Source organism: Halichoeres trimaculatus, unplaced genomic scaffold, assembly GCF_033239565.1.
Source record: "Halichoeres trimaculatus isolate MK-OKI-2021-1 unplaced genomic scaffold, fHalTri1.1 fHalTri1_scaffold_12, whole genome shotgun sequence".
NCBI classification, from domain to species: Eukaryota; Metazoa; Chordata; class Actinopteri; order Labriformes; family Labridae; genus Halichoeres; species Halichoeres trimaculatus.
In genome coordinates this window covers 22,895,367-22,921,141 of record NW_027437190.1, presented here as the reverse complement: position 1 = coordinate 22,921,141, position 25,775 = coordinate 22,895,367, and the positions used below count along the sequence as shown (strand labels likewise).

General features: G+C 39.2%; 1 protein-coding gene across 1 annotated transcript; it reads left to right on the top strand.

The window, feature by feature from the left end:
• The first annotated feature begins 851 nt into the window (after nucleotides 1-851).
• Nucleotides 852-25,025, top strand: clcn1b (chloride channel, voltage-sensitive 1b). The gene is made up of 23 exons (XM_074683648.1): nucleotides 852-991; nucleotides 5,940-6,171; nucleotides 10,422-10,553; nucleotides 10,724-10,852; nucleotides 11,016-11,149; nucleotides 11,546-11,623; nucleotides 15,270-15,348; nucleotides 16,691-16,816; nucleotides 18,284-18,368; nucleotides 18,515-18,616; nucleotides 19,121-19,205; nucleotides 19,688-19,843; nucleotides 19,946-20,015; nucleotides 20,109-20,219; nucleotides 21,569-21,782; nucleotides 21,880-22,013; nucleotides 22,383-22,570; nucleotides 22,644-22,725; nucleotides 22,814-22,896; nucleotides 23,033-23,077; nucleotides 23,174-23,278; nucleotides 23,649-23,735; nucleotides 23,992-25,025. The coding sequence occupies exons 1-23, from the start codon at nucleotides 938-940 to the stop codon at nucleotides 24,448-24,450; spliced, it is 2,970 nt and encodes a 989-aa protein (XP_074539749.1). The 5' UTR covers nucleotides 852-937; the 3' UTR covers nucleotides 24,451-25,025.
• Nucleotides 25,026-25,775: the final 750 nt, after the last annotated feature.

Below are 25,775 nucleotides of genomic sequence, written 5' to 3'. Positions count from 1 at the left end.
CCTCCATGTTTTGGCCACTAAGAAGAGGGGTCGACATGTGTCCTAACAATCAGTTACACAAGGTTAGAGCAAGATGAGGCCGAATCAGACACCGATACTCGTCTTACCTGAATAAGGATGGAGATTAATTATTTTTTTCTCATTTTGCAGATGATGACAGTCACACACATATTGGTCTGTTTACTTAGTCTTTAACTGAGAAATTAAAAACAAACATCTCACAAGTAAATGTGACTGCTGAGGTGTACATCTGCTACCTCAGATAATATTTCTGCCACATCTGTGCTTCTCAAAAACCATGTTTGAATACGAAAAAAACACACCATCTCATAAAGGAGCCCAGTCAGGCTTCAGTTGACTATGTGGTCTATGCTGAAGGCATTTAAAGTCTACTACACCATTATCCAGCTCATGCTGCCCATCCCACACAATGTTAATATGGTTAAAGTCTCCACTCAGTCAGCAGGTATCATATTCATACCTTAAGCTTGTGCCTTGCCTGCTTGGTATCATTTATGATCCGGCTGCAGGAATCTGCTGGATTGGCCTCTGGACAGAGAACCTACCCAGCTGAATTAAGAGCTGCTGACAATTTATTGTCAAGACTCAAGTGTCTGTATTAACCTCTACAGCTTCTCCTTCTCTCTCTCTGTGTGTGTGTGTGTGTGTGTGTGTGTGTGTGTGTGTGTGTGTGTGTGTGTGTGTGTGTGTGTGTGTGTGTGTGTGTGTGTGTGTGTGTGTGTGCGCGCGCCCTGGCCATACCTGTCAGTCATTAGGATCTGTACTGTAAGTGGGCAGGTTGCAGGTACAGTCTGCGTCCATTACAGAAGCCAAAGACAGGGAAGGACAGATGTAAGACAAAGATATTGGAGTATAGTTAAAAAAGGAGGTACAGGGAGAAAGTCAGCAGAAACTTGCAGGAAGATCAACTCCAAAGATGAGGGAGCGGATCAACACTTTTGAAACAGTTCTGAACATAGATCAATTCCTGGTAAGGTTCATTATCCTTAATTTTATTCTATTATTACGTTTGCCCAGTTTTTGTTTGGACAAGTTCCAAAGAAAAATGTCTTTGATGTTTTTTTTTCGTTCTTTAACAGTAAAGTTCTCTGTTGTGAAATAATTTTTTACATGTATACCTCTTTAGGAAGGGTGAATGTAGTTTATTCCTGGATTACAGCTGTATGAAATGAACCACAGGCTCATACATAAAACATGCGAGTTTGCAACTTGGTTTATTTTTCTCTTTTATCCACACTGGAATGCCTTAATTAGTACATGACAGCTTGTGTGGTGTTTGGACAGGGCATAGAAATGTTTTTGTGCTAGTTAATTAGTGTATTCATATGGAGACAACTGCTTGTGAAGAGTGTTTGTGCATGTGTGTGCAGCGAGAGGGTGAGCTATGTGCATGTGTGTATCCATGTGTATGTGTGTGTGCATGTGTGTGTGAGAGAGAGTCAGGAGAGGGGTAATCTCCTGATCCCTCTGTCAGTACGCAGGTCAGATTTTATCATTAACCTTGTGTTATGGGACAGGCCTACATTGTTGTAAGGCCTCACCACACACACAAACATTGGTTTAGCATGCTCATAAAAAAAACACACAAACAAACTGTGCATGCTTAAGAAGCAGCATAAACACTCACACACATTTATGAATATGCAGTGCTGACTCTCTCATGAGGGGAGCAGGAATGTGCTATTATTTTTTTAATTAAGTCGCAAAGTCACACTGCCCTTCAACCCTGGCATCTATTAGCAGCTCTCACTAGAGCTCCCACTCTCCTTCTCTCTGCTGGCCTCTTTTTGTTGTTGCTTTGGCGGTTTTTCCTCTGAATTTCTTGCATTTTACAGTCGTATCACCTCGTTCAAGTGGGCTCATAAAGAGCAGCTCTATGAATGAATTCACAGCTCTTATACAGCTAAACCAGAATAATTTAACATGGGCTTTGTATTCCTAACAAACCCAAGGGAGGAGTAGTTTGCATTTTTCCATTTTCCTCATCCTGTGAGACTCGCAATAAGCACAACATTAGAAGATGGAATTCTAACAGCAGAGCACAAGAAGTGTAATAATGAGTTGTGTGAGTGTCAGAGCTGCACAGTAACGCCTGACTACTTTCATGTGTCCGTAGAGACGGCAAAGTGCAGGGAAATAATCAGAGCAACGAAGGGAGGTGGCGAGAAACTTGCTGCGTGGAAATTAGCAAGAACAGAGAAGGGTCGTGGAGGTGCTGACGGTTTTTATGGTGCTTCTTTTCTGGAGTGGGAAGGTCATGCCACAGTTTGAGAGTCAAATGATGGCAGCTGGATTTTCAGGTGTGTTTGAAAGTTGGGTTGGTTGGGAAAGTCCTGTTCACTGATGTCATGTTCTTGTACAAGGTTGCATGGTGTCAAACCTGTAAACACGAGGTTGAAAGATGGAGACAGAAAAGTCACTGGACACGAATTTATCTCAGCTTTCAGTGTCTGTCTCACGCTGTCACTTGTTTGTCCCTAAAACACAAAAATATCAATAACCTACAAAAATTTGAAAAAAAAAAAAAAATTATGATAGCAAAACTTTTCTTATATGACACATTCGGTCTTCATAACAAAATACAGAGCATTAATAAGACATCTCTTTTTTTAACTTTCCTTTGCCAACTTTTCTATTTTTAAAGGTGGAATGGACTATTATCATCAGTTTGCATTTCCCTATTTAATGAAATTAAAAAAATGCTGTCAGTCTGCTTAACAATAGACAACTCTTTAATGGCTGAGCTGATTTGTATCATTAGAGCAGCTTTTTTTAAAAAATCAATTCAATTTTTTTTCATACTGCAACACAGAAGTATTGGATATTTGATAGAATCATTTATCATAGACTCTAAGAACATTATGACATCAAGGGTTAGAAAAAAAAGTGTGATGCTAATTTTCAAAACAAAAAAAGTTGACAGAGAAATGGCCTAAAAATACAGGACATGTGAGTCAATAATTTAGCAATTATGTAAGAGTAATATTTTCCTTTTTTTGTGGCAGAATGTGGTATGAAAAGTTATATTTCATGGTCACAAGTCTTGTGAATGCTGCACATGTCCCTCGTGCTCCTGTCCCTGGTTTTTCAGGGTGGCTGGTTCCGGGGTCTGTTTGATGAAGTTGATGGATTAGTGCTTTGGTGTTAATGTGTAGTGCACTGGTGGTGTTGAGGTTGTCTGCAGTGGGAGACAGGAGGCAGAACAGGAGCAGAGCTGCTAAAACATGATGCTAAAGACACCTGATGAGGACCAGGTAAAGACCTGAGGACCAGAGGCTGCTCACATGGTGGAGGGTGATTCTTTTATTGCCTATTAGGAGTTAATGATATTGTCCAGTGTTTCTTTTATGTCCACAGATGGATCTGTTTGCATGTGGTGGTGACTTATCGTCTTCTCTTAGGCTATAGATTCAACTGGTTCTTTAGGTAGCTATGAGAAAACAAATAACTTTAGTTTATACAGCCTCAAAGTCATAGTGTTACATGTCTTTAAAATTAAATATATGAAGATGATTTCTGACCATCTTTTATCCATTTTAACAGCAAAGAAACAAAATGATCTATGCCCATGTTATGAATTGCCTTGTGCACTGTTTTCAATGCTTAAGACAGACAGGTGTTCAACAACTTCCATTTTTTTCAGTGGCTTGTGAAATTAATAATAAGATTTTAAGAATTTTAACAGTTTATAAGTAAAGTTGTTCAGCATTTTATATTTTCCCCTGCACACAAAACCTGCATTCATTTTCTTCAGTTTGAACAAAACATTCACCAGACTTTTTCAAGAAGAATAAGAAAATGATGATTAGGTAATGCAAAGTGAGTGTTCTCCAAAAATAAGTTTTAATGATGAACTTTACTCGACTGTAATTTCCAGTTACTCTGGCAGCACACCAAGATGAAAGTTATGGACATTAGATTCAACAAGATCTTTGTGTTAAACCAGATGATCAAAAATTCTTGAAGTTCTTTGCATTGCAGTTCAGGTTTTACTGCACAACTACAATAGCTGTGCAACAAGCGTTTAAGGGGGCTGCCAGCTTTTTCTATTTGGGCTCTCAAATGTGAATCAGAGTCAGAATCAGAATACTTTATTGATCCCCTGAGGGGGAAACTCAATTTTGAACCACCAATGTGAATACAATTTAGGTATAGAGACTTTAAGAAAGAAGCTTCAAAGTGTAGCAAAAGAAAAATCCGAGATGTGAGCATCTGTATTCTACAAAGATTAATCAATATTTCTTGGGATTTTTACGCAAGTTGCAAGATTCCAGGAACTTTTAGTGAGATATTTTCAATGGAAGTTTTTGGAATTAACAGGAATTATTGAGACTTAACAGTAATTTATATTTACTGAATATACCTGGTCATATTTGTGGATCAACATTTAGCATTTTGGTTTGTTATAAGCAGAAATGCGTGCAAACATGCAGTGTTTTAAATTACTTTATAAATAGTTTTCAGGGATTTTTATCTAACTAAGGCTAATTTTCATGGAAATCGGCATTAATTTGTGTTGTAGCTACTAAAGCCTGTCCACATATTGGTGAGCATTTGTTAATTTAAATTTGTCAATTACTTAAAGTTAAAACATACCATCAAATATATTTACCCCAGAACCGTCATCGAAACTTAACTTGAAAGGACGTCAGCCCTAAATCCAGAAATATGGCCTCAATGGAAATGCTGTAGGCTAGCTGAAGTAAAACTCACATGGAAATTTTTTAGGAAAATTTTTGAAATTTACCTGAAATTTTCCACTACAGTTATAACATGTACCTTATTTTATATAATCTTCAGAACTTTCTTTCTTCTTTTATTTTACTGAAACTCTGAACACGGCATGAGTTGGAAGTGTTTGTAACAGGCAGAAACTGTTAGTAGTTGTCACTACCAATAAAAAAAAGTATAAATGTCTAAAGATTTTTTTCATTAAAGCACTTAGCTGTGCATTGTTACAGTGGTAATATCTTGCTGGTTGATTTAGAGTCATTAATCAATCAAGAGCAGCTCTCATCTTCTGTCAGTGTACTCGTGTTTGAATGACTGTTTTATCAGGCGCGTGTTTAGTGACCCGTGTATCACAGCGGACAGGATTTGAAGTGGAGAGTTTTCTGCTCACTCGCAGACAGAAGACACTGGTCAGTCCACGTGAGGCAGTGATGATTCATATGACTTGATTGTAGAGTGTGTTGTTGTTTGATTATGGGCTCAATGCCAAGCTTTGGTTCTGGTTTCAGGCCTCATGGAGGGATGTGTCAGCTCTTCTTTCCTTCCTGCGTGAACATGAGACAGAAATGCATGGCAGGCATCTCTCCGGATGATTTAGTAGCTCCTCACTTTGCAGAGTGGAGGGATGCATGTGATCTGTAGGTTTGCGGTGCACATCATAGCTGCCCCTGAATCTGCAGCACTCTTCAGCGACTTTGGTTTTTACGAGTGCAAACTGATCACATTGGATTACCGGGGGCCGTGTTGTCTGACCAAGTGTGTGTACGTGTGTGCGTGAGTTCATGTGTGCGCACTCAGAAAGCGGAGAGGATAACGCGGAATGTCCTCTCTTCCAGGGTCTCTCCTCTCCAGCCCCTGCCTCCTCTCAGGGAGGGGTTTTTCCGATCTCGATACCCGTTTTGTCTATTTCTGTCTGCTAGGGTATTCAGGTTGGTGTGTATCCCTTACACACACGCCTCACATTCCCCACTGCTTTCTTGTTATCTCAAGACTCTTCACACTGGATCTCCTTCATTCTTCTCTAAGTCTTGGTTGTCGTCTCCCTCTCCTCCCGTCTCTCCTCCTCCTCCTCCTCCTCCTCCTCCTCCTCCTCTCCAGCCTTTTGTTTACCTTCTCCAAACACTGTGTTGAGATTTTTCTGACTTATTGTGTCAAAGCGAGTCTCAGTGTTTGCCCCTCTCTTACAGCTGTACGGTGAGTACAGGGAGCAGCTGGGAAACTTTGCCCGACGGGAGGCTGCTCGCTTGCTGACAGAGAGACAATGGAAGAGAAGACAGGCAGGGGAAAACACAGGCAGCGGGCGCAGAGGCCTTGGCCGGCGGCATCATCATCATCACCATCATCACCCTATGACTTTGGAGTCGCATCACAGCTCCACCTCCACTACCCAGAAGCCTCGTCCCTACTCAAAATGCCAAGGTGACCTGCAGAAACGTAGAGTCGTTGTGTTTAATGTTGTACCAAAGGATTTTCTGAAAAGTCTCAAACCAAGAATAACACACTGCAAACAAAAGGTGAAATCTGTAAAAAAATAAAAAATAAAATAAAAATAAATCATAATGTACTTGATTTGAGACACTTTCAACTGATCAGCACAGAAAAAATGTCTTGTTTTAAGTCATTTTTGGGGCATTCTACCAAAAGTATCTAAATTGTGATTAAGTCTAAAAATGAGTTGAAAGATTTAGATCTATTATCGGAATAAAATTTAAATTACTTTTAATATGCTGAAAAATAGTGTCCCTCAGATTTCATGTCACAGCCGAAACATAACTGTTTGAATTCATTGGTTGAGTCTGGATTAAAGCCACACCCCTAAACCTTTGAGAGTGGGGAGCACTCTGAGGTCCTGCACCTAATGATTGCATAGTAAAATGCTGATTGCTATCATTTTCTGAAATAAATGGCTTCTTAAGTCTGAAAATCAATGTGTTACATTAAAACATGTCACAACCGTACATATGTTTGCTTGAATTTGGGTAAAAATCTTGGGATTTCTATCAACATATTGTGTTTTTCTGTGAGAACAAATCTTCAAGTATTTCTTAGCCATGTGCTTGCTAGCATAATGTAGTTATGCAAAGAATAAGCTAAAATTGTCACAACCGAAACAGTCATGACCGAAACATTATCAGATGTTTCGGTCATGATTTTCTCACCATAGGCATAGCCTACATTTGAGGGTTGCAACCTTGACAACTGGGTACTGGTCACAACTGAAACAGTGTAGTCCCACCCAGAACACACAGTGTTTTGTAAAAAGTATATTGAGTTATAAACTAATACAATAACACACTAATTTGTTAACTTTATGTTCTGTCTTGTGAAATATTAACTTTGGAAACAATTGGATAAAAATTAGACATTTTACAAAAAAATATTGCATTCTGTTTTTGAAGAATTGTAATATATAAACTTTGAAATTTGTTAAAATATTCATTTTCATTGATTGGGTTGTAAAAACGGTCCTGAATTTTTTTTAAAAAATGTAAATCTATAGACAACAGAATAAAAAAAATCTTAAAAGGTTGATACAATATTTTTTTGCATAGTTTAATATATGTTTTGGGAGAGGTAAAACATTGCAAAACATTCTAAAAACACAAAATAAAGATTAACTGTTCTTTTACTAGATCTGTGACCTTTAGATATGGTACAATATATATAGGGGAAAATTTAGGGGACTAAAACACACAAAATTTGAAGATATTGCCAGCCCCATTTAGGACACTTTCAGTAGAATGCCCCTTTAAGACAAAAATGAGGTCTGAAGTGCTTGTAACAGGTAAAAAAAAAAAAAAAACATCTGCCAATGAAACAATAAGAAATTGCTCAAAAATTTGCTTGAAACTAGAATAATGTTTTCATATGAGTAACCTTTCTCTTGTTCTAGTGGCAGATTTTTCAGTATTACAAGCAATTCAGACCTCATTTTTGTTTTTGAATAAATTGAAACAAGACATTTTTCTGGACTGGTCAGGTGAATATGGCTCATATTAAGTCTAAAAAGACAATTTCTCCTGAAAATCAGACAAAACACATGATAAGATTTCAGTTTTTTCCAGTGCACTTTCCATGGCCATGCCTAGGTAGTTGCTATGCCACCTCATGTTGTCACAGAGTGATGGAAATTAACAAAATGCCTTTAAACCAACTGAGACAGTTTCAAGGTAATGCCTCTTCACTTTACTTTATTTTCACATTTTGTCTGACTACATTCTTCAGAGAGCAGCATCTCTCTGATGGCTCTGGTTTCTGGTTACTTTGCACATCGTGATTTTACATGCAACATGATGAGCTCATAAAATATGATGCACTGCTACCGTTTAATTAGACTGTTGTGGGGAATATGATGCAGTCAGATTTAGCACCAGCTGGTTTCAGGGCTGTAGTCAGGATTTAAGACCACTCAAGGTCAAGAGTCTCTCAATTTAAATCAGCCACTTCTAGTGTGATGTATTAAAATCATCATGCAGTCCAAAATGTATATAGTTTTACTAGATAACAGTGGTTACAGCCATTGTGCTGTTTTTGGTATTTCCCCTTAATTTGAGCACATCATAACATTTAGAGGGATCAAAGATATAAGATAAAATCACATTGAGGAGGTTTACTTAGAGATGTATTAGACTAATTTTACAAACTCTCATAGCTACAGAAGTAGGGATGGGAATTGATAAGATTTTGTCAATACCAATGCCCTTATCGATTCTGCTTATCGATCTGATTCTTTATCAATTCCCCTATCAATTCCTGTTGTGAATTTTCTTGGTACAAAAAGTAGCTTTACAGGTTTTTTGTGTCAACAACATTTAATTGAGTTTATACTGTAAGTAAATAAAATGTAATTGGTCCCTGAGTCCGGATATTTCTGGGCATAATTAAACAGAAACAGGTAAAAACTGCACACAATGTGACGTTGATGTACTGTGTTGTGATATATTAATAATTCAAGTAGGCCATCTAGTGTCTCAAAGTGGTTATAGCAATGGTTTAAGTTGTTTGGAAGCTTTCCGTAGTTATGAAGTCAGCCATGAGCCTTTCAACTGCCTTTTAGTTTTTAACATTTGAAATTCTCAGTATTTTTTAATAAAGAGTTGATGTGACATGTTTCTGTGTTAAAAGTTGAAATTCTAATCTGAAGCTAAAGTTATACTGATGAATGCTAACTGCTAGCTTATCAATGCAGTTTCCCATATACGTTAGCATCAAACTTGCGCTATTTTGTTATTTTGGCAAATAAGGTGATTTATACCATTTCAAATGTACCGAATATGAATCTCCTGAGAGGCAGCAATGTACATTTCTTTATGAAGTCAGTTCTTCAGCAAAACTTTGAGCTGAAAATCCTGAATCAGAGTTTTCTTGGGAAACGTTATCTAACTGCAGCAGACTAGCTGACGTAAGGCCCTGTGGCTCCGGCACAATGTAAAGAATTTATAAAGGAATCGTTGAGCACAAAGGCTAACGATATTGATGGATTGAAACATTTCTTAACGATTCTCAACAGGAACCAGTTTTCAATTCCCATCCCTATACAGAGGACTATATAGATACTGAGAGATGTAGCACAAAGCAGAGAGAGTACTTTTGCAATTGCACAGGTACCTGAAAAATGTCTAAACTTTTCCCTTTCAGACCACAAAGTATCCACTGAAGGACTGTGTTAGATTCTGCCTTCAAGCAAAATATCTTAACTTGAGGTTTTGAGGAGGTTGTGTTCACCATTATGCTTGGCATTCATGTGGTTATGTCATGACTGCTGGATGGCAACGGCATGAATGCCTAAAGACAAAGTAAATGGATTACATGGCAAATGCAAGGCAAGGCAAATTTAATTATATAGCACATTTCAGCAAGGTAATTCAAAGAGAAAACATATTTGAAGAAACCAATTTAAATTTGATTTAAAGTCAGATTAAAAATAGTAAGATACAATTAAAGAAAATTTAAAAAGTTATTTTTTTAAAAACAGAATTAACATAAAAGTCACACTGCAGAGTTTCAAAATTGTGTGATTAAAAAAAGTTATTAAAATGAACCGTAAAAATGCTCTAATAAAAGACAGTTGAGTCTAAAAAGGTGTCATGATGCAAATATTCCCAGAGAGAAGTTTTAGGTGGGTTATTACAATTAATTATGATGCTACACATTATATGAGGAAGCATCTGATCAAAATAGCAGCAAACTGTATGGTGGTGAAACTGGATCTTTAGAGATGTTACAAAGTGGAAGCAGAGAAAAGTAAAAGAGGGAGCTCTTAATAAAAACACTGATTGTGAACTCAGTAAACCTGCTTAATTTCACTAAACCAATACATTTGGTAATCTAGCAGAAGACCCAGTTTATTAACCATTTCCTCTATGTATTTTTCTTAATGGGATGAGATGCTACTTGACCTGACTGTTTTTTTATCCTTCATGCTCAGTGATTGTTTGATTTTTCAAGCGTGTTCTTTTTTGCAGGAAACACACGCATTAGTGAACATCAGTCTCACTCAGATTATTCTGTACATTATTCCCCCCTCTGTAATGCCATAACATCCTATATGTGGTCACAGTCACACTAACTGATTCCCACTCAGGCATGGCTACAATAACTAACTGTCAGTAATTAAATCAGTGATAAATGATTCAAGATGAGTCATTAATTTAATCTCCCTGTCCTAGATTGTTTGGCTCGTGTGCGGCGGTACATTGTGAACAAGATGGGAGAGGACTGGATATTCCTGGTTCTACTGGGACTAACTATGGCTCTGGTCAGCTGGAGTATGGACTATGCCAGTGCCAAGAGCCTGCAAGGTACCACAGGCCAAGGACACAGAGCATAATTTTCTCATTTGTATTCTGATAACGTAGGATTTAAGTTCCTACTGTCTTTAATTATTCAATTTATTCTCCTGTGTGTAATGATTTGTCTCTGCCCTCTTTTCTCTTTCTCTTTCTATTTCTGTCATTTTCCTCTCTTTCAGCCTATAAGTGGATACACGGAGAGCTTAAAGGCAATGTAGCGCTCCAGTACCTCGCCTGGGTCACCTATCCCATGATCCTTGTCATGTTTGCCTCACTTTTCTGTCACCTAGTTTCCCCACAGGCGATTGGTAAGCTCTCTATCATCCGTCAGCTTCTATTATCATCTTTTAGCTCCTTGGTCTATCTTCTTTTAACCTTCTCATCTGTTTTATTTTCATTTAAACACTAATTTTTAATTTTCTAAATGTCTTGTCTGTTTTCCCATCATTCCTCTTTTTACCTCTTCCCCAGGTTCTGGTATTCCAGAGCTGAAAACCATCCTGAGAGGTGTAGTGTTGAAGGAGTACCTGACCCTCAAAGCCTTTATTGCTAAAGTCATTGGGCTGACGGCTGGCCTAGGCAGTGGGATGCCAGTGGGCAAAGAAGTAAACAAACACTTCTTTTGATCTCTTTTCTGTTTGTTCAACCTTTTACTATTTGTTTTTTGTGTCACTATCATCCTCCTCCTTTTTTTCTTTCCATCACTCTCTGTGCTCCCTTTCCAAGCTTGGAGGATAATAAATCACACTCTGTCATGTTTTTCTTCACTCCCTCCTCTCATGGGACTGAAACAAATTATTCCTCTGCAAAGGAATTCATTCATTTTCCTTATTACGGTAGCAGTGCAGCTGTCACAGCTTGCAATTAAACAGTGATTTATCTGTTCAGATACAATACGTCCCAGTTTAGGCTCCTTGTTTCACACACAATTGTCAGTATGTGTAAAGATAAACTTTACTTGTTGCTCATATGTGTCAGTGATTTCCTCTCATCACCTTTAGGGTCCATTTGTCCACATCGCCAGCATCTGTGCTGCAGTGCTCAGTCGATTCATGTCCATCTTCTCTGGGGTTTATGAGGTAAGCTGAGGCCCTGACCAAAACAAACTACATTACCCATCAGCCTTGTCTCCTCAAAGACTTCAGTGAACGCACTTCTGGAGATTTGGGTGTATCATGATAGCTGTCTTTGTTGTCTTTGGAATGATAACAGTGTTCCTACGTTTCCCGAAAAACTCTGTTAAATATAAAACACATTCAATTGTTCTTAATAATGAGTGTTTTAAGGACAAAATCGTCAGGTCAGAATTAATGGTTATTAACAAAGTATTGCAGACTCACTATTAGCTGATTGTTGAAGGCCCACTTTATGATTAATTGGAAAAAAATTTGGTGATCTACTAGAGTTGCAAAGGGTGGAAAATTCCCTGAAAATTCCTGAAACTTATTATGGGAAGTCAAGCTATTATATTTATAGCTTTATGTATTATATAAATATTATGAATTGTTTTATCAAAACTTACTTGATTTTATGAAGTCCTCAGATGGTGCCTTTACTAATCTTGTGCTGTGGGCATCATGCACAGTGCATGAAGGGGTTATGACCTCAATGGCTCCACAGTCAGCAAAGCTCTGCTATGTGGTCAATGAATAGCAGCAAGTACACTTACAGTAAATCTGTTTTGTTTTTTTTAAGCCAAAAATTATGCTACAATATACATACCCTATCTATATTCAGGTTCCTAATTACAAGTTCCCAGTTTAGTCCGACATATTCCTGTTTATCCCCATAAATTCTGACAGAAGATTCCTGAAATCTTGCAACCCTAAGATCCACCACGTTTCCTGCAGCACTATCATCCGGTGAAATTTGTTGATGTCAGACATGAACATGTGACCAGAGGGGGTTGCGAAAGGTTAGCAAGTAATCAATTATCAGCTAATGCTAATGCTAGCAGTACTTACCTTGGTATGTATGGGGTATTGAACCTGACCAACTGTGATATTATCTAGGTAAGTAGTTTTAGCTCGCAGGAAATGATCTTGAAACAAATCAATTCACTGAAAAATTGACTCTGTTTTTGGTTCAACAAGATGAAGCATTCACTGCTCTATCATCACATTTAATGATCTACAGTATGCTTTTTAGAATTCAATCTTAGGCCACATATGGTGTATGGCCAAACAAAGTTTGTCCCCATGCTCACTCTGAGTCTTTTTAACTGATCAAACAAGTCCTTGAATTTTATGTTCAAAGTGGGAATCCTGTGACAGTTGTTTTCCCAAATCTGTTTCTCTCCTGCCCAGCTCATGCCCCCCTTCCCCTCCCATTTTCTTTTGAGTCTTTGTTTTGACTCTCCCCCACACCTCCTCTGTGTTTGTGTTTCACAGTATTAATAGTGTGATGGTAATGTCTGGCATGTGTATTAACAGTAACCTCCCATATCCCTGTCTCCTTCCTTCCCTGTTATCTCCCTTTGGCTTTTCTATTCATCCCTGCTTGTTTGTGTTGCCTCTCTTCCCTCCCTATCTGTCTCCACCCTTGACCCTTAACCCCAGAATGGCACCCATAACCAGGACCTGTTGGTGTGTGCGTGTGCTGTGGGAGTGGCCACCTGTTTTGCAGCTCCCGTGGGAGGCAAGTGCTGTCCCGCTCCTCTGGTTCGCTCAGGCTCTGGTCTCCAGTTAGATTTGTCCTCCTAAAATAACATCAATAACATAAACATGGAGATTAGGCCTGAACCGACCAGGGATGTGCACCGCAAGTGATGAGAAAGCTGAATATTTGACATGTGGCAGAGCCTGCTAAAAAGTTACCTGGTAAAATGTTTGGGGAGATCTAGTTTAGCTTGGCTTGATTTGAAGCAGACTTTAAGAGTTTGGCAAGTTCAATTGTTTTTGAGTTACTGTTTCTTACATTTCCTTTGCTGAACCTTCTTTACTCGGCTAATCCAGTGCACTCAGTGCCGCAGGAGACACACTTATTAACAGAGGTGTCAATCATGGTGTTATAACCTATTTTTGACATCAAAAAACTAATTAAAGCCAAACTTCTCAGGCAAAGGAACATTGGGGCATCAGTAAGCAAAGAGAAAACTAAGCACAGTGACAGACACCATCTGCAACCCATGTCTCATCTAAGGGGGCTCTTGGGCCTGTACACCAGATTTTGGTTTTTCTTTTGAGGAGTTGCAATATCATAATTTTCATTTTATCAATGACCATTGAGTTAAATTTTCAGCCAGTTGCACCAGTATTATTACATTTAATGAAAACTAACATTACAAAAACAAGAGGTGAAAAAACTTTACTGTTAACTGAAATAGTAAAAGAAATGATGACTAACTTAAACTGCACTGTAAGTTTACAAACAAACCAAACTTTTTAGTTTATATCAAACATGAGCTCATTATTTATTTATTTATTTAATAATTTATTTTTACCATCCTCTTCAGTGGCCAGACAAACTAACACTGAGTGACATGATGTTTTGAGTTTTTAATGCTTTTCTGATATTTTTGAACCTCGCCCCTGACAACTTCCCATATTACAAAAAAAAAAAAAAAAAAAAAAAAAAAACTAAAACTGAAACTAATAAGAAAAATTCTACTAACACAGAATATTTTCAAAACAAAAAACTAAGGTAGAAAACCCTCTTTGAAACCAAATTGAAATTTAAAACAAAAGTCAATAAAGATATTTAAAAAAAAGAAATGTGCAAAACTGTTTAAAAAACATTGATCCGCACCAGTTTAGCTTGTGTAGCACACAGTCTGAAAGCATAATGCCTGACTTTTTCAACGATGCAAAAGCCAATCTTCCAGATATGGCAAAGCACTGTAAATAAAGCTTTTATCTTGATACAGTTTAAACCACAAGTTTTGGATAGTTGTGATTTTAAATGCATGTGCTTCAACTAGATAGAAAGTGTTTAGAGACAGATTTCTTTCAGTTAGTGAGGTTAGTTTTGTTTGTTTACTTCATGTCTTAATGCTAAGCTAGGCTAATATAGGTCATATGAACAGCTGTAGATTTTTTTCAGCGACAGAATAACAGGAGTAATATCATTTAGATATCAAGACAAAATTTACTTTTTTAGCAGTGGTACAAAAAGCTTTCACTTATACGGTAAACTTTTTCCAAAGAGCCCTTTTGTTTAAAAAGTGCATTGAAAATGGTGTAACCTTCTCACAGAATGTAACGCTGGTTGTAAATGAAGCTTTCTAACTTAGCTTCAGTTTTCAAAGTTTCACCAAACTTTACAACAAAAAATCACGTGTCATCAGAAATATTTCGTTTGAGCTGTTGTTGATCTTTTTTTTTTTGTCCTGCAATCATCTGTTCATCAGGGCAGCTGATTGTCTCTTGATTGCTTCATTGCTTGAAAAATTACCCTCCCTGGCAGTTGCATGCTTTGCGTTAAATCCTCCTGATGTGATTATTTCCAACCTCCTCTCAATCACTTTTTTACCCACACTCCAATAATCATTATTTATTCACTTTATTCCATTTTGCCTCCCCACCCTCCCCTCCTGTGGTTCCCATCATGTCCTTTCCACCTTGATCTTTTATTCTCTCTTTCACTGACTCCCTCTCACTCTCTCCGCTCTGTCATACCTCATCACTTTCATTGCCCCCTTCATCATCTCACTCCTTTCATCCCTCATTGTCTCTCTCCCCCCGTCATTCCCTCTTGTTTCCTCCTCTCTGTTTTCTGTGTCAGTAGAACCCCTATGGTTACACAGATATTCTGACTGTTGGCTGTGCCGTGGGGGTGGGATGCTGTTTCGGGACTCCTCTGGGAGGTACTGTACAACTCGCACACTTACCTCATACAACCAAAATCTAACCAACTGCTCAATTTCCCTCTCATCAACACAGTTTGACGCTGCACCTGATTTTTTTCCCTACTCACAGAAATGTGTCAGTAGCACATGATGTAAAAAAAAAGAAAAAAAAAAAGAAAAAACTAACCAATGTTACTAGGCAGATTATTGTCATTTTCTTGTTTTACTAGGCTAAAAATCTTGAACTGCTGCTTCTAATTTCACAGTTTATAGAGTGTGGCACATCCCTTGCTTGTCAAAATGTAATCGCACCAACTTTTATTAATAAATAAAATCAAACATGATAAAAATAAGCAATTGTTTTATTTTTAAAATGTCATTTTGGGCTTAATTCAATTTGGTCAAGACCAACTTCTTCAGAAGAGTTTATTATTTACGTGAAATGGGTTCAAATTTGTGGTGTGGCTCTGTTCTGGGAACCCCCTGCCCTTCCACATGCCCATGTGGAATGCCAAAATCAGATGTGGGCATAGCACCCCCTCTAATTCATGTACATACATGAAAAGCCAAGGCAGGGAGAGCAGCAGCGGAGACCCACAGGGTTACATCACTGACAGCACATATGACTCTGGTAAAGTCAGACACAGCTTTAAAGGAGGAGCTGGGGTGATGGCGGGTTGTAAAGTGTTTTTTGCAGTGTAAATGGGAACACTTATTTTGGTAATTGTTGCTCACTCCCTATGGCCCAAAGTCACTCACTGAAACTAGATATCTGGCTTGTTTTTTAAAAGGCAAGGAGGGTGGTCCTTTGATGAATGTAAGAACATGCTTATGTGTATTCATCAAAGTGAAGTTTGGAAAGATGGTAGTGTATTAGATTAACATTGAAAGCCAGGTATTGTATCAGCACACAAAGAGAAGAAACAAATGTTAAACACTCTTTGCTCTTAATTGGTATCAAATAAATAAAAAAAATGCAGCACAGTCTAAAAAAAGCAACCCCTTGGTAAGCCAGCATCACCAGAAGAGCACTGTGATATTGTGTGTGTGTGTGTGTGTGTGTGTGTGTGTGTGTGTGTGTGTGCGTGTGCGTGTGTGTGTGGCTCTTCTGTTATGTATAATTACACCCTCAGCTTTAAGTGTTTTTGGATTCATTTGAACTCATTTAATCTCTGTCTCTCTGTTTTCTCCATCCATTTCTCTCACACTCCTCTCTCCTCTGCCTCTCTCCTCTCACACTCACCATCCATCCTCATTTTACTTTCTTGTTTAATCCTTCGTCCATCATTTCTCTTTCCCTTTCACTATCTCTCCTTCTCCCTTCCTCCCTCTCCTCTCTCTATCTCTCCTTCACCACCAGGAGTGTTGTTCAGTATTGAGGTCACGTCTACCTACTTTGCAGTGAGGAATTACTGGCGGGGGTATTTTGCCGCCACATTCAGCGCCTTCATATTCAGGGTGCTCTCTGTTTGGAACAAGGATGCTGGTGAGAAGCAGAGCACACACACACACACACACACACACACACACACACAGAATCCACACACTGTTGTTAAAGACTGCTGAGCTGTCATTTTATGGAAAGTAGCTGAATAAGACAGCTAAGTAACATTTGCTGCTTGAGATAAACCGGAAATATTTCGAGTTATCACTGCACCCAGTATCCACCACAGAACAAAAACATCCATCGTTCTTTTCAAAGTAATTCTCTCTGACGTCTTACAGTTTGTCATTAACCCATTATTGCCTAAATTTTTTCCGAGTTGTAAGGCATAAAGTTTTATCACTTGAGTCCCTCTGAATCATGTTATGTATTTATATTTCATTTTTTGAGGAAAATAGGATTTTATGACTGGCAACAATTGTCGCTGGTCACACAGCTTGTCACAGGGGGACCTAATAATTATATAGAAATAATAATAATTATAATACTAATAAAGTTATACATAAAAAAATAATATAGTCATGATAAATTAAAAATAAAGGGAACTTTTGTTGCCACCCACAGAAATTGGGCCTTTCAGAACGATTTGCATCTGCCATGTCTTCCACCAGAAGGAGCAGGAAGCAGATGATGCCATGTGACAGACACCACTTAGAAACTATTTTTTATAAACCAAAATCTTTGTCAAAGTTTTCTACTAGCATATTAGTGGAAAAAGTTGCGTTAGAATGCTGAGATTTTTCATTGAGAGTAGAAAATGACAGTGATACACTTCAGCAACAATTGTAGCCAGTGGAGCATAACGGGTTAACCTTTAAAGAAGGTGTTAAATTGATCTTATTGATTTTTTGAGACAGCTGTTGCTTTATATTCAAGAAAGTCAAAAAAAAGGAAAAGTGAATACTGAATATTGGATTTTGTCAAGTGGCAATAGCATGACTTTGATTATAGGGTCACATTACTCTTTGTGAATTGCGTAAAGAAGCATCTGTTTGTCAGCTCCCATTTGTCACAGAGTTGACATCTGGACATTCTCACTCTTACCTACAGGTAATTTGAAGAGACGTTATACCTAATGTGTGTTTTTATGTGAGGACACCAAGTATTCATATCTAGGGAGCAGCCAAGCATGCACTGGAAAAACATGCATGGACTGACAAAATAAAAGATCCCTGTTATCAGTCAGGAGTTCAAAGCAGGATTCTGCTTGCTGTGAGGGAACGGGGCGTAACTGCTGCAGCTCTGTGCAGTGATACATTAACTCAAATGGTGATAATAAGTCAGTGTTGTGCTCATAGCTTACATCTGCAGCCACAGTCCAGCAAAAGTGTGAAATATCTGAAATAGAACATGCTTAAAGATGTTTTAAACTATTAAAAACAGCATTTTTTTTTATCACAATGTAGTATTTGTAGAATGTAGAATTTGGTATGTGCACATATATGAAAGTCAAGAATGAAGATATTGATTTTAGATTTTAAGTGACATGAATGTATCTTTGTCTTTTAGTTACCATCACAGCTCTTTTCAAAACTAACTTCCGGATGGATTTCCCCTTTGACCTGCAGGAGCTGCCTGCATTCGCAATCATAGGGTGAAAATATATGTGAATACATGCATGCCTCTGTGTATGTTTGTCTGTGTGTGTGTGTGTTTTCTATAGAAACAAGCATGTCATTGATGTCTCAAATACATACAATGTCCAGGTTGAGTTTTAAAAGATTTTTCCAAATGTTTCAGGATCTCATGTGGCTTCCTGGGGGCGTTCTTTGTCTACCTGAACAGACAGGTGGTGCTCTTCATGAGGCGGCCGACAGCGCTAACACGCTTCCTAACCAAACAGTGAGACATAAACATAACTGTACACTCCCCGCTGTTGTGGATTAATTTGATGTTGGGCTCTCAAAACGCAGTGAATCTGGTTTTAGACGCCGTTTCTGAGAGACTAAAACCGTTTGTGCGTTCAAACCCAATTCCTCTTAATGTGTCTCAGCTCCACTCTCCCTGCTCATCAGTCTCACAACACTGGCCAGGACAGCAGCAAAGCCTTAACAACCTTTCAGCCAGTTATTCACTCAATGTGGAGATTCACTTATCCTCTGAGACTGAGCAGTCAGGGAACATTAGCCTCCACCATTAGAGAGAAGAGCAGCAGCAGCAGCAGCAGGAGAGCCATGCAATCAGTGCTGCTGCACACTCGTACTGACACAGTTATTTCTGTTACAACCACTACTTGTTATGCCATGTATTGGGTTTCTGAGAGTACACTGGGCCTCCTATTAATGGCTGTGTGTGTGCGTGTGTATATCTGTGTGTGTGTGTGTGTGTCTCTGTGTGTACGCCCAGTCGATTGATCTATCCAGGTGCAGTGACTCTGATCATCGCCACTTTCACTTTCCCTCCTGGATTTGGACAGTTTATGGCTGGAGAGGTAGGTCTGAATCAATCTCATGCTCTCTGGCTGCTTTTTGATGTCTTTTCATAAATATTTATGATATCTCAGAAAAAGGAGGTCACTGGGGTCCGAACTGTGTGGTTCTGTCATGTTATGCTGCATATGGAAGCTGAGAGAGGCCTCAAATGTGAGATTCTTGTAAGCAACTTAGAAAGGAAACATCATTTTACACATCAAAGATTTTATTTTTACAAGTCTTAGGATTTGATGTGTAAACATTGTAAAAAGAAATTGTTGACAGTCTATAAAGTGTCTTGAGTTCATAAAAACTATGTCTGACAATGTGTTTGATCCAGTGAGGGTTTATCCTGGATGTTTTCAGCATTAAAGGACGTTTGAGGTTATTTCTGTAATTCTCTCTGTTTGGAAATTATTTAGAAAGTGTTGGGCAATTTATTTCAAATGTGTGTTTTTTTTTTGAGCATTTGAAAAAAAATCCCCATCTTTGTGTTTTCCAGCTGATGCCTCGGGAGTGTATCAACTCCCTGTTTGATAACTTCACCTGGACCAAAATCTCAGGGTCTCCCCTCCCGCCTGGCATGGGCCGCTCATCTGCATGGCTCCATCCTCATGTCAGTGTCTTCATCATCCTCGTCCTCTTCTTCATCATGAAGGTATCTCTCTGTGTAAAGCACCTTGCCTTAAAGAAATACATGTAAGGGAGGGAAGCGGAGCTGGCATCGAGTGATCATCATGATCCTGTTTTTGTGTTGCAGTTTTGGATGTCAGCAGTTTCCACCACGATGCCCATCCCCTCCGGCGCTTTTATGCCAGTGTTCATATTAGGTAAGAGGATTTTCTTTAACGCAAGCACAGTATCCTTCCTGCTGAGCTTTAGTTCAGTTTGTCTTTACCAGAATGTTTTATCTCCATCCCAAGGAGCTGCGTTTGGTCGCCTCGTTGGGGAGATTATGGCTACTCTCTTTCCAAACGGGATCCTGTTTGATGGGATCGTCTACCGAATCCTACCGGGAGGTTACGCTGTCATCGGTCAGTCTGCTAATCATAGGGATGTATTCCTAGGAAAAAAGACTTATTTAAGACTTTTAGATGAAGGAAAAAATTAGTAACACTGTCATTAAACTCCAGTTTAAGTTTGACACTTTTGCTAAGTGGCATTTCCACTTTGACGTTTTAAACATGGAGATTGAAAAAACAAAAAAACATCTTGATTCTTATTAAATAGATGAATCAATACAAGTCTTGACCTCCAGGTCTTATATTTTTTAGGGTAAAGGTGTGTGAAACTTACCTTAATTTGGGCCACCCAGAGTAGAATTTCATTTGCAACTTTTTGCCCAACTTTGCACAAATTGCCAAGCAGGATAAGCAGTTTAGAGTTAAATCGATCTGATAAAATATTTTTGGTACAAAAGCCTGGAATTAACTTCATAAAAGCCAGCAGCAAGGTTGTAATAGTAAACTAAAACTAAAACTAAAAACTAAAACTAAAATTTAAAATACATTGCAGTTAACTCAAACTAATAAAAACTAGAAAAGAAAACAAGAACGATAAGTAAACTAAAACTGTATCTTGTGTTCACAAAACTAACTGAAACTAACTAAAATTACAGAAAAACTGTACTTAGTTATAGTTTTTGAAAATATTAATAACCTTTAGGATTTAAATTAATCTCGACAATATTCCCAACCAATTTTAGACAGTTTTAGGCTGTTGTCAGTGCCGCACAGCACCATCAAAGCGGTGTATAGGGACAAGCTTGTTTACTACACTGACTGGCTGTGCTGCAACGAATCGTAGTGGAGCAATGAATTAGAGCATCTGTAATAGTTAAATTGTTACAGAGTCCAAGTTTTTATTTATTGAAGCTCGTATTATATTGTTTTTTTAATAATTTATGTTAATATTATTTTTATGTAATTTATCTCAACATTTTTTAATATAATTTATGCTGATATTTTTTATACTAAGTTTATATTATTTTCTTGTGTTTAAGGCAGCAGCCAACATTTTTGTATCAGCATTGACTGAGCAGTGAGCACTATGTTGGACTTGAAAAATAAACAGTATGACAAAATATTTACTCTGACCTTTTTGAATCCTGCACTTGGTTAATAAGGTATGAAAAACTATAACTAAACTAAAACTAAGCCTTGTTGCAAAAATCAAAACTTAATAAAAACTAGAATGCCTGCTCTAAAACTAATCAAAACTTAACTGTAATGGGAAAAAAAGGTCAAAACTAACTAAAACTAAACTATAATGACAAATCCAAAACTATTATAACCTTGGCCAGCAGCTGTTTTAAACTGTCAAAGGATTGGTACAAATGACTCAAATGAACAAATAACACTTGATATTTTTTATGTTGTACCAGGTGCAGCAGCAATGACAGGAGCCGTCACACACACAGTTTCCACAGCAGTAATCTGCTTCGAGCTGACTGGTCAAATCTCCCACATCCTTCCCATGATGGTGGCTGTCATCCTGGCCAACATGGTGGCCCAGGGTCTGCAGCCCTCTCTCTATGACTCCATCATCCAGGTGAAGAAGCTGCCCTACCTGCCTGAGCTGGCCCTCGGGCACATCAGGTGAAGTTCAAACCTGGAAACTCTTTTTTTTTTATTATTTGTGTTTGTCTTTTGTACATCTGTTAAGATGTTAACTTCAGTATCTCTTCCCTTTCAGCAAGTATAATATCTTTGTGGAGGACATCATGGTGCGCAAAGTGAGGTTCCTGTCTTCTCAATCCACTTTTCGAGAGCTGAACCATCTCTTAGAGAGCTCTACACTAAAAACCATCCCTTTGGTCGATTCTAAAGGTTAGTTGACTCATACCAGATTGTTTTTTGCCCTTAGCTAATCGGATAGATATTCAATAGGTTAAAGCATATTTCTAGTTTACTTAAAGCAACAGCCTTGAAAGATTAACTTAGCCTTGCATGAGGACTAGAAACAGAAAAACCCGCTTAGCTCTGATCAAAAAAAAGAAAAGTGAATTCCTCGATAAAAACAAGAATATATCCAGAGGAGTGTTAAGGAGTAGTATGGGTCCCCACTGAAATCTGACTGGTCACCCCAAATTCTTTGCAGATCAAACAAACAGAATCTAAACTGTATTTTAAGTGAGATCCAGTTGTGTTGGTTGGATTTTTTTTAAAACCTTGATCAAGCGAATCACTCCCCTGCAGAATCCATGATTCTTTTGGGCTCCATCGAGAGGACGGAGCTTCAAGCTGTCTTGGACTGGTGGCTATCTCCAGAGAGGCGGGTGTTTGAGAGAGGTCAGATCTCACCTGGTTCAGGTTCCAAAGTCACCTGGGAGTCCTTCGCCTTTGTGGATGAGGAGGGTGGAGAAGAGGATGCCAAGGATGACAAGGTAGGAAAATCCCACCCTACTGTAGGAAGTAGTCAAGCTTAAGATGATAGAGCTACGTTTGCTGTATCTGTAGACGGCTCCAGTCCAGGAGGAGTGCAACGGGCCTGTGCCATCCCCAAAACCACAAGAGATTCCCACCAACCACACAGGCTCTGGTAACATCACATCTCCTCTGCATGAAAAAATCACCCAACAAATGTGACTTCATGTGCTCAGACCTGTGTTTTTATATCATCCACTCAGACAAGCGCAAGCTGCCTTCTGTCAGGAGGACTCTCCAGAGACTTTTCTCCTCCACATCTTTGTCAGGACAGACTGAAACACAGGTAAGATCCACCTCATGTCTCAGATGGGGACATTGGTCTGACCTGGTGATGACATGACACCAAAAAGAATTGTCCTGATATCATCTTTATACCTGCTATAATCTGTACTTTTGTCTCTCCGTCCCTCTTTCCTCAGGAGACCACAGCCCCTCCGCTGGCTGACACCATGTCTCCAGAGGAGGTGCTGAACATTACTGATAATAACAATGAGACAAATCTAACTAAATGAATCAATCACTAGACGCTTCATTTCTCTCATTCTGATTGGCTGCTACAGATCAAAGCCTGGGAAGAAGAGGAGCTCAATAAACCGATCGATATGGAGCAGATACGTATAGACCCCTCTCCATTTCAGCTGGTGGAAAGAACGTCTCTTCACAAGGTAACAACAGCAGCACCTGGATGAAGCGTCGCGAGAAAAGATCATGTTAGCCCATTTACAATTTCATGTTCAAGGGGATTCCTTGGCTTTTGGTGCCAGCCTCAAGTGGACACTCAAGGAACTGCAGATTTTTGTACATCTTATACTTGTATCGAGTTGATCACTGCAACTTCTCCTCTGCCTGTACCCCATAAAGCTTTAAACCCTGGGTCTCAGATTTCATGCTGTGGCTCATGTTATGCAGCAGAGTGGGATATTCTTCTCTTTATACTTTTAACAAGTAGAAGTGGAGCCGTTCGAGCAGAGACCTGTCACACAACAATACACTCAACACTGACTGCATCGTGTCATCCTCTGTTTCATTTGGCAGACACACACCCTGTTCTCTCTGCTGGGGCTCAGTCACGCCTATGTCACCAGTATTGGAAAGCTGGTGGGTGTTGTAGCACTGAAGGAGGTAAAATCACTTCTTTATTTCACTCCATTTTTTTGTATCATCATGTTTTGTCCTCTCTCTTGGTGTGATCCTGTAATGCTGCATGACTGTGAGCTGTGATGATCTCAGTTGTTCTGTCACTGGCTGCATTATGCTCTGATTCATGCAGTTCTTCCATTAACCGCCCACAGCTCCTCCCTTCAATAGCACTCCAACACGTTGATTTGTGTTTTGCGTTACCATGATGTCTGTTTCAACCTTCGTCTCTATTTAACAGTTGCAGAAAGCCATAGAGGGCTCCACACGCAGCGGGGTGAGACTTCGACCCCCTTTAGCTAGCTTCAGGGATGCCAGCAGAAAATCCAAGAAGCACCAGCATCCCTCCTCCACCCCTTCCTCCCCCAATCGGGACAGAGACTTGTGGGGGGAAGGGAGCCGGAGGGAGGGGGAGCTGGCAAGGATGGAGTCCGAGGAGGATTCCCGAGGGACCGCACTGTCTTCTAGAGGAGCTCCTGAGGGTAACACGGCTCCCCCCTCCTCCCCCAGCAGTGTGGAGGGTGGCTCTGCCACATCAAGAGGAGCTGAGGCTGCTTCAGCGGAGCCAGCGTCCCCCTCTACCTCCACCCCTACCTCACCTTCACCTCCTGCCTCCCCTGCTTCACCCAGCAGCCCTGTGCTCACTCTATCCTCCCTGCAGGAGGACAGGGAGAGTGAGGAGTCGGATGAGCCCATATAGAGCAGGTTTGATAGAAGAGACTTTGACCTTCTTTTGATTTCACTCCTTTTCCTCCAGAGACGGAGTTACATGTAGGCGGAGGAGTCTGGCTCACCTGTAGCCCCCTCAGACACTCGAGGGGCATGGTGAGCTAGTGGACACAAAACTCCTGAAACTTCTAGAACTGTATTTCTTTTTCTACTCTTACAACAATCTCATTTTTTCACTCAGAATCTCAGGTGTCTTCCTGTGTCTTTTTGAACTGCAGAACAAGTATCCTTACTGTTTTATGTTTATCCAAAATCATGGACGTCATGTATCAATGTCTGTATATCTCAGTCTGTACCTTTAATCAAAGACTAACTGACAGCAATGAATTGTATGATATCTAAACAACTGATGAAGACTTAATTAATTTGACTGAGAGGTCAAAAGAGATCAAGTTTTTTAAGTTCACTGATTGAAGTTAATTTTAAATTATATCTTTCATTTATCATATATTTGTTGTATGATAAATACTTAAATCATTATTACCAGCCTGTAATTTTTAAAAACAACAAATATTTAAATTGTCTTCTAGCTTATTTTGATTGTTTATGCACAACAATAAAAACCAAGACAGCTAAATGCTAAAGTATGCTAGATTTTTACATATTTTAACAGCACAGCGGATCAGACTGCTTCAGTTTTCAACAGACTTAAAAGAAAACAAGGTGAAAAAATAAAAACAAGTTTGTGTCAGCAAAACATTCACGCAGAATCAAATTGGCACTACGTTGAAAGATTATGTCTCAGTACGTTCAGTGTAGTGCAATTACATGCAGCGTTCTGGCATTTCGTAAACCTGCAAATTACATACTGCATTGAAAATGAACCATGCTACCGCTTCCCCAGAAGTGAGGCCAGAACATTGAGGGCACGGTCACGCTGGCCATCCATACAGTCCCCTATTCAAGTATGAGTGCCCCCCTGAACGCCATTCACTGCTGGCCAGTGTGGCCCACAGTCACTCTCCTCCAAAATGAATCAGACAGTAAGGCATGCACGCGGCTCGCCTACGTCATCATGAAGCGTGGTCTCATCAGAGTCAGCACAGTGGAGAACATAGAGAACATTACTACAGCTTTAGTGACTTCTCAGCTTATGTTAAGTCATTTCAGTCCAACACAGCCCTCTAACACCCCTGCTAACATTTAAAATGATTGTTGAGAGGTGGCAACTATCGTACGTCATGGATTATGCGTCATGCTCTCTTGTGTGCGCACACATCTCCGAAGCGTTCCTAAGCAGAGGAGTATACCGTGCCTGAGCCTGGTACACTTGCAGTCACACTGGCCAAACGAAAC